The sequence below is a fragment of the Tupaia chinensis genome, unplaced genomic scaffold, assembly GCF_000334495.1.
Source record: "Tupaia chinensis unplaced genomic scaffold, TupChi_1.0 Scaffold144382_1, whole genome shotgun sequence".
In the NCBI taxonomy this organism is placed as follows: Eukaryota; Metazoa; Chordata; class Mammalia; order Scandentia; family Tupaiidae; genus Tupaia; species Tupaia belangeri.
This window is the reverse complement of record NW_006204242.1, coordinates 70,909-79,458: the sequence shown is the minus strand read 5'-3', so window position 1 is coordinate 79,458 and position 8,550 is coordinate 70,909. Positions and strand designations below refer to the sequence as shown.

At 52.3% G+C, this 8,550-nt stretch overlaps 1 protein-coding gene and 1 non-coding gene across 2 annotated transcripts; both read left to right on the top strand.

The window, feature by feature from the left end:
• Positions 1-3,075: 3,075 nt before the first annotated feature.
• Positions 3,076-5,570, top strand: RPL10 (ribosomal protein L10). Its single transcript, XM_006166985.3, has 7 exons — positions 3,076-3,143; positions 3,242-3,288; positions 4,066-4,124; positions 4,255-4,362; positions 4,574-4,712; positions 5,109-5,271; positions 5,357-5,570. Exons 2-7 carry the CDS (start codon positions 3,266-3,268, stop codon positions 5,507-5,509), a joined length of 645 nt encoding a protein of 214 aa, XP_006167047.2. The 5' UTR covers positions 3,076-3,143; positions 3,242-3,265; the 3' UTR covers positions 5,510-5,570.
• On the top strand, positions 4,924-5,059 carry LOC114005764 (small nucleolar RNA SNORA70). The gene has a single exon (XR_003547590.1). It is a non-coding gene; the product is annotated as a small nucleolar RNA SNORA70 (small nucleolar RNA).
• Positions 5,571-8,550: the final 2,980 nt, after the last annotated feature.

The following is an 8,550-nucleotide window of genomic DNA, read 5'->3' as shown; positions in this document are numbered from 1 at the left end:
TTTTGAAGAGATTTTTTTTTTGCTATAGGGTGCCTGTGCTCGCCAGACAGAGAGAGACAGTGAGACAGAAAGCGAGAAATCACCCCCCCTGGGGGGATGGCCACGCCGCAGTCCCTTCTCCATACTCCTCTTGGGATCTTGGGCACGCCCGGCCACGTGCCCAGCGTGAGTTTAAGCCACTTGGTCCAGGACGCGAACCGCGGTCGACTACATGGGAGTCCAGTGACATAGCCATTACACCAACTGCTGGTCAAAGTACGAATCGTGAGGAAAAACCGTATGTGGATTTGAAGATTGTTTTTGTCTTTTTGAGAGATTTTTACTTTAGGGTGCTCACCAGAGAGCTAGACAGAAAGTGAGAAATCCCCCCCTCCCGGGGGGGGGGGAATGTCCATGCAGCAATCCCTTCTCCATTTTCCTCTCAGGATTTTGGGCATGCATGCACACATGTCCGGCATGAGTTTCAAGCTGTCGTGCCTGGGACTTCAACTGCGGTCGACCCTGTGGGAATCCTGCACCTTAACCACCACTATGCCACCTGCTGGCTCCAGGTTATTTTGGGTTTTTGTTTTTTTGTTTTTGTTTTTGTTTTTAACACCAAAATAAACTCACACTCTAAGTTCATTCTTCTGTGAACTTGCTGAAGCCCCCGCAGATTAACGACATTGTCTTTGGCTCATGCACATGCTATCCCGACACACCATGATCACACCTTACCGGCATCTTAGTTCATGTTTTCTATTTTGTCTCCCTTTTGTTCCTTTTTGCTTCTCCTTTCCATCCTTTTTCTGGGTTAATTAGGTTCCTTTTCTGTTTTTAGTTTTTGCTATGGGGCACGTGAGCTCACTGGATAGACACAGAGTCAGAAAGAAAGAAAGAGAGGGAACAGCAGCGGAAAGAAAGAGAGGGACCAGCAGCGTAATGGCTATGTCGCTGGCCTCCCATGTAGTCGACTGCAGTTCGAGTCCCAGACCCAGTGGCTTAAAACTCACGCCAGGTGCATGTGCATGTGCGCCCAAGATCTGGAGAGGAGAGTGGAGGAGAAGGGATTGCGGCGTGGCCATCCCCCCTGGGGGGTGATTTCTTGCTTTCTGTCTCTCTGTCTCTCTCTGTCTGTCTGGCGAGCGCACGCACCCTATAGCAAAAAAATAAAGCCTCTCAAAAAAAAAGGAAAAAAAAAACCACATGGTGTGTGCGCGTGTGCCCAAAATCCTGAGAGGAGAATGGAAGAGGGTGGAATGCAGCATGGCCATCCTCCCTTGGGGGTGATTTCTTGTTTTCTGTCTCTCTGGTGAGCACACACACCATAATGCAGAAATCTCTGAAAAAAGAAAAAAATCATGGGCGTACATGTGTGTCGCCCAAGTTCCCAGGAGACTGGAAGAGTAAGGATTGTGGTGTGGCCATCCTCATTGGTATCTGATTTCTCACTCTTCTCTGTCCCAGCACACATATCCTATGGCGAAAAAAATAAAAGCCTGTTTCTAAAAACAAAGCTCTGTGGTGTGTTGTCTTCTTTAAGCCATGTATGACTATCTATGATGGCACCTCTGAGATGGTCTCCCTGATTTTCATGGGGATGATAAATCTCTGGGTTAGCAGAGACATAAGATTATGCAGCTTTCCTCTGCGCCAAACAAGGTGGCTGCATCTACTGTAAAGATCAGCAAGGACATACAGGAAATCAGAATGTCTTGCTGCACAAAGATCTTAGGTAATGGCTGACTGATCACAGGGTTCCTGGAGATCAAACAGAGGGGTCACCTACTATAGTACTGCTTAGTACTATAGAAATGCTGTAGGCCTGGAAGCCAAGTAAGTATTGTGAGTTACCCCAGTGAATTCACAGCCTCACCCAGTTTCCAGACGTAAGTCAGAGCATGGACCCAGAGCCCAGTGATGGGAGGTGAAGGGTGGGTCTCCCTGGGAAGGACCCCTCACCATTTCTGAAAACGCACACCACAAACCTTTCTAAGCCTTCCCCAAGAGATCAGCCATTTATCAGACTGACATGTCATTCTCAGGTACAGGTGTTTGTTGGAGCCGCACTCCCTCCCTGGCGGATCAAGCCTGACAAGTAACATGGGCAGGAATTTATTATGTCGGTGCGTCTCCACCTCCAGAGACATGAGCAGCTGCCCGGGCCACCCCCACTTCCCGTGCCAGCTCCACCGGCCTCTCCCTGGACACCGCCCTGTGGGTGTGCGGTGTGTGTCCCAAGGCGAGGTGCTCTGCCACAGCCACCCTGAGGCCCTTCCTGGGCACCAGGAGTGCGAAGGAGGGTCCGCTCCACGCAGGACCAGCGGGGGTAGAAGCTCCCAGGGGCAGGGCCAGGGATCGCCCAGGCCAGGGCTTGACCGGGCGGGCACCCGCGCCGGCCGGCTGCGGTCGCCACCCCAGCCCCTTCCGCAGTTCTTCAGTGTCACGGAGGGAGGCACCAGTTTTCTACCACTGCCGAGTCAGGTCCAAGGGTGCCCAGTGTCTCCTGGCCGTGGGCCGCCATGAGGGCTTCTCGCTCCCTTGCCCGCGTAAAACTAAGACCCTGGGTCTCCAAGAAACGGGGACAAGGCGCCTGGTTCAACGCAAGGCCTGCCGCTGACTTTTCGGCCAGGGGAGGGGTTTCGAGGGGCGGGCCTCCCGCTCTGGCTTTTAGGTTGACAAAGGAACTGGGGTTGCGACCCCAGTATGGCGCTTCCTCTCGCCCAGCCGGGAACCCGGAGGGCGGCGCAGAGCGCATGTGCGGAGCTCCGTAAGCTCGGGAACGCCCGCACGGTCGCTTCGAGCGCCATTAAGGGGTGCTTTCCTCTTTTCACCTCTTGGAATATACGTCTCTCATAGTTACCGCAAAGTCTAATAGTTACACGCGCAAAAATGGCCTGCCGGAAGCGGATTTTTGTGCCTATGTGGCGAAGCTTCATTCGCCAGCCGGCCGTCCACAGCACTGTGGCCCACCCACCTCTTTGCTCTGCGCATGTGTGAGGCACTGGCTGTGCGCAGGCGTAAACAGCCGCCCAGTCTATGGTCTGAACGTCTGACAGAGCGTCCATCCGCCCTCGCCGGGACTCTATGGTTCGTACGCGCGAAGATAGGCCACCTATATAAGACAAGCGCAGGCGTGTGAGCACCTCTTTGCCTCCGGCGCGGTAAGAATGGCTGTTGCTTGCCTCGTGCCCTTGCCTTTTCTCCCCTGTGCTTTGAAGCGTTCTCGTTTTCTGTTCTTATGTTGTCTTTTTCGTTGCAGCCACCGAAGATCTTGGTGTCAGCCATGGGCCGCCGCCCCGCCCGGTGGTGAGTGCTGAATCTTTGCAATTTCTTTTTGGGGAAAGGAAGGGAGAGAGAACTGCCTTCGGCCGCTGGAAACAACCTCGGGTAGCCATCCTCTTGTTGCTGTCTTGTCCTGAGATAGGACCTAGTGTGTTTTCTCAGACCTTTTATTTTTAAGCTCGATTTTCTTTCCAAACTCTGCACTGCTTGCCCCTTTTCGTTTTAGAAATGTCAGGTTGAGCACATAGGCTTGTGCTCGTCCAGGGTCGGCCTGGAAGATACGCCCACCTTGCTTTCCCTCCTTGTCCCTTGAAAATTAGCCATGTTTTCTGGCTCCTTATCCTCTACAGCCTTTGTGCGCAATCCCCAATCCCTGTCTTGTTTCCGGGCGACGTGCTGTTCAAGCTTGCCGGATGCCAAGGGCAGTCTAGGAAAAGCGGGCCCAGCTGCCCTGCAGGGGGCGCCGGGCACCATTCATTCGGCTCAATCCGGCGAGGAGCCACGTGTCCGATAGTCTTCAGTTGGGTGGTCTGAGGCACAACTGCTTTGACGAACTCAAGCACGTAGTGCTCAGAGACCCTGGAAAGAGACTTTGTTTATTTAACAATACTGGATTTACAGGAAGTTTGAATCTTGGAGGGGAAGCATTGGTTCTTGGTTTTTGGCTTGGGTGTCCTTTGCCACCTGTTAGATCATATATGGCTTTAGAGGTTCCATCTTCCCAGCCGTCTGATTCCTTAAGGAGGCACTCGGTGTGACCAAGTTCTCTTTGTAAACCTGGGTTTCCCCTTCCCCCCACAGTTACCGGTACTGTAAGAACAAGCCGTACCCAAAGTCGCGCTTCTGCCGAGGTGTCCCAGGTAAGTAGCGGTAGAGGGATTTACCAAAAAACTGATTCTGGCCTCGCCTACCCAGGGGCCCATGGGGTGACCTGCCCTCCTTCCCCCTCACCCCCCCCCACACACACACACCTAACTGAGCCTTTTTCAGATGCCAAGATCCGCATCTTTGACCTGGGGCGGAAGAAGGCAAAAGTGGATGAATTCCCACTCTGTGGCCACATGGTGTCAGATGAATATGAGCAGCTCTCGTCGGAGGGTGAGGCCAGATTCTTAAACACCGTCTTCCCAGTCTTTCTTGTGTGCGTCCTCAGCCCAAGCCTGGACCAGACGTGCTGCACTGGAATTAACATTCATTAAGCATGAGCCTTTTTACAACTCTCCCAGCCCACACCTGTCCCCAGAGAGCTGGGAGGGAGGACCAAGGTGTTTCTGTACTACATCATCTCATTCTGCCATCTCCCCCCCAGCCTTGGAGGCTGCCCGTATTTGTGCAAACAAGTACATGGTGAAAAGTTGTGGCAAAGATGGCTTTCATATCCGAGTGCGGCTCCACCCTTTCCACGTCATCCGCATCAACAAGATGTTGTCCTGTGCTGGTGCTGACAGGTGAGCTGCAGCTTTGAGTCATCTTCACCTGTTTTCATCAAGCGAGAAATCTTCCACCCTCTGGGCCACAGGTGGAGGGAGGCACTTCTGACATGAGTAATTCCTCTTGCTCTGAACCTGACTACAATAGTTGGCCAGCAGGTGGGTGGGTGGGAGCTGTCGGATGGGCCCATAGGCACCTTGCACATCTCATTGCTTAGCAGGGGCTCCTCTGCAGCCAATTAAGCCGACTGTGCCCCTTTAACTCATGGGGGCCCGGAGTGCAGTGGCTGCAAACAGCAGCCTCCTGGGTAGTGTATACAGCCTGTTGTTTGTACGGGTTGATCTAAGGGACCTTGGAGACAGCCCTTCCCAGTGGATGTTTCTGTTTCTGACCTTGTGCTGTTTCCAATCTAGGCTCCAGACAGGTATGAGGGGTGCCTTTGGGAAGCCCCAGGGCACAGTAGCCAGGGTCCACATTGGCCAGGTTATTATGTCCATCCGTACCAAGCTGCAGAACAAGGAGCATGTGATTGAGGCCCTCCGCAGGGCCAAGTTCAAGTTCCCTGGTCGACAGAAGGTAAGCAGAGTTGTAACTCCTTTGCCCTCCCCCCACCACCCACCTTGCCCCAGGTTTCCTGATTGAGTTCTTCCTATCTCTCTAGATCCACATCTCAAAGAAGTGGGGCTTTACCAAGTTTAATGCTGATGAATTTGAAGATATGGTGGCTGAGAAGCGCCTCATCCCCGATGGCTGTGGTGTCAAATACATCCCCAATCGTGGTCCCCTAGACAAGTGGCGAGCTTTGCACTCCTGAGGGTTCATACTGTGCTGCCCCTTCCTTAATCACAGTTATCAATAAATCTTCTGATATCCTACATCTGTATCTGGATTCTTGGGGCAGTGGGGAGCCCTATGGGAACCATGGAATCACTGCCCTTACAATTATTGAACAGATGGAGACCAGCAGTTGACATAATGGCTATGTTGCTGGACTCTCATGTAGTTGACCACGGTTCTAGTCCCAGATCCAGTGGCTTAACCTCATGCTGGGTGCATGCATGCACAAGATCCCAAGAGGAGAATGGATTGCAGTGTAGCCATCCCCTTTGGGCGGTGATTTCTCGCTTTCTGTTTCTTTCTGGCCAGCACACGTGCCCCGTAGCAAAAAAAAAACCTCAAAGATTATTGATTATTGAGCAGGGATCAGCAGGTGGCACAGTAGTTAAGGCAGCTGGACTTTCATAAGCTGACCAGTTCGAATCCCAAACCTAGCAGCTTGCTTTCTCACTTTCCTTCTCCCTGTCTCTGGTCAACTCAAAAAAAAGGACAAATAAAATTAAATTATTTTAAAATTAAAGATTATTGAGCAGGAAGCAAGGCTAATGAGGACAAAGCCTACAGGGAAGGGAGTTTGCATCAGTAGTAGATTGGAAAGCATAATAGGCCTGAGGTGGGGAGAGAACCGGAGGCCGCATGTCCCTCACTAGCCTAGGCCTCTATTGGTGTTGCTTGCTTCCCAAACAAACTCCATGGTGATGGAGAAAGGCCAGCCCCAGCCCAACGGAATGGGTAGAACTACATCAAGCAAGGCATGGTCCCAGCCATATGGTTTAAACACACCCAGGGTTGTCCATGTACTGCTAGGAGTTCTGGTGTTCAGGATCCTGATCCTGTTTCCCAGTATTCAACCTTGACCTACTACCCTGGTCCTCACTGGTCAGCCCTTTTGAAGCCTGTGTTCCCAGGGTCCTTCCGCCTTCTGTATCCCAGCTGGCATCAACCCTGGGAGTTCTGTGTCCTGGTGCTCTTGACTTAAGGATCCCAGGTGTGAGAGCAGCTTGAACAGGCCAGAGAGCTGCACCTTTGGGCCTCCAAGGGACTGAAGGAACTCCAGGGACCTGGTTCCAGAGCTGCCCTAACATGACCTGCCTTCTCAAGACACTTGTTAACCTCCTTGACCTGTGGCCCCTGGCTCTTTCATAATCTTCATTGCCTTTTGACTTTTTAAATTCATTGTAGCTTACCCTTAAATGGCCCTGATAGCTCACAATAGGTGCCTTTTTTTGTTTTGTTTTTGATGAAACACTTAAATGGCCCTGATAACTGTCCCAATAGGTGATGGTTTCTTTTTTTTTCTCTTTTTAGTTTTACTGTAGGGCACACTCCTTGGAGACCTTGAGAAAGCACCTGGGGGGGAGGGGCATTCCTCAATACTTCCTTCTGGAATTGTGCACACATGTTTTTCAAGCTGCAAGATCTGAATTTGAACTGCACAGTTGGCCATGTGGGTCCAGCTCCCTTAACCACCATGCCACCAGTTGTCCCCCCATAGGTGTTTTCACTGAACCCCCTTCCTTGGCAAATGGAGGGCAGGGAAGGAGTGCCATGATACCAACACCCTGAGCAAGCTCAGTGCTTGCCTTTTGCTGTTCACCCTGTCCTGTAGTCCCTTTCCCTGGGTGACTACTCATGCAGTAGCCATACTGGTGGTGCGGTGACTGTGGTGCAGATATTTTCTGTGTACACTTGTTGCCTTGGTAAGCAGCCCTGGCATAGGCTCATAGACCAATGTGGGCTGATGGCACCCCTGGCTGGTGAAGCAGGGTTGCCTGCAGACATCTGAGCTATTTTCCAAGTGATTCTGTCACTGGACAGCAATGAGCTTAATCATTTCCTTTTGTTCGCTAGTGTGTGCATTGTGTTCTCTCCATCCTTGTATCTACCAGGGTCTGAATGTTTTCCTGCTCATTTACATGAGCCCCATGCACAGTAGAGGTACCCTACTGGCGTGTCATTCCTCTAGTCTGGCTTCTTGCTCCTGGTGTGCAAGCATGTTTCCTTTATGTCATAGAATGCTGTCTTCTGATCTGTGATTTCCTACTCTGAGCCTACAGTTTAGTGGAGATGCCTCCTGAGTCCTTCCTTCACCTCGCCAGCCCTGAGCCTGCTTTGCCTCTTGTTCCTAAAACTATCTGAGTTGGGTGACATTGGGTCCAGCCTCCGGGCATAAGCCCTACTAAGGGCAGATGGAGGAGAGCTGTAGTAGGAATCCCTCAAGAGCCTCTTCACCCCAAGGTGGACTGGACTGGGAAGGCTGGGACTTGCCTAAAGGCAGTGTCCGCATATCTGTGGGCTGATGGCCCTAGGGAGTGGGGCCTCAGGTTGGTGAGCCTAGCTGAGGGGGCAGGAGTGGTGGCAGTATGAACAACAGCAGAGGAACCAGGCACTGTGTACTTCCTAGTTCAATACTACCTCCACGGGGTAGCGGTCATCGACAGTGAGGCCTGGGATAAGCAGTGGGGCAAAGCATTCGTCCCTGGGGCTTAGGGCCTTCCTGTGTCCCAGCTCCTGCCCTCCTTCCTTATGCCCCAACACTCCATTCTTGATCAGTGAGCTGGAGGCTCCTGGGAACAAGGAAGGCAGTGGTGCCTGTAGCAGGCCCTGGTAATACCCGCTGTGCAGCATGGTGTGGTTGTAGGTACAGAGGGTGCTGACCCACACCATGGTGTCCCTGTCAGGTGGCCTCAGTCCACAGCACCAACTTGTCCAGGTGCTTTTTGGTCAGTGGAGCACTGTCTGCATTGAGGCCTTCAGCAAGATCACATCCTAGAGATGGTGGGACAGCTGGGCCTAACCACTTGCCTTCCTGCCCCCACCTTCCCCCACGCAAATTGTCTGTTCCTCCCTTGCTCCACCAGTGCTGGGAGACTTTCAGGAACACATTGTACAAGCTGTTCAGCTCCTGTACGGCCACAGGAGTGATGTGCAGTGGGACCAATGTCAGGCTGGGAAGGACTGCAAGAACTGAGGACCAAGGGCTGCCACCCTCTCCCAGCACTTTTTCCCCTGCCTCCT

What these genes read in the sequence shown, in the direction of transcription:
- RPL10 (XM_006166985.3), top strand. Translation starts at nt 3,266, where the DNA reads ATGGGCCGCCGCCCCGCCCGGTG. An exon ending in TGAGCAGCTCTCGTCGGAGG is followed by an intron (nt 4,363 to 4,573) that starts GTGAGGCCAGAT and finishes TCTCCCCCCCAG; the next exon opens with CCTTGGAGGCTGCCCGTATT. An exon ending in AGTTCCCTGGTCGACAGAAG is followed by an intron (nt 5,272 to 5,356) that starts GTAAGCAGAGTT and finishes CTATCTCTCTAG; the next exon opens with ATCCACATCTCAAAGAAGTG.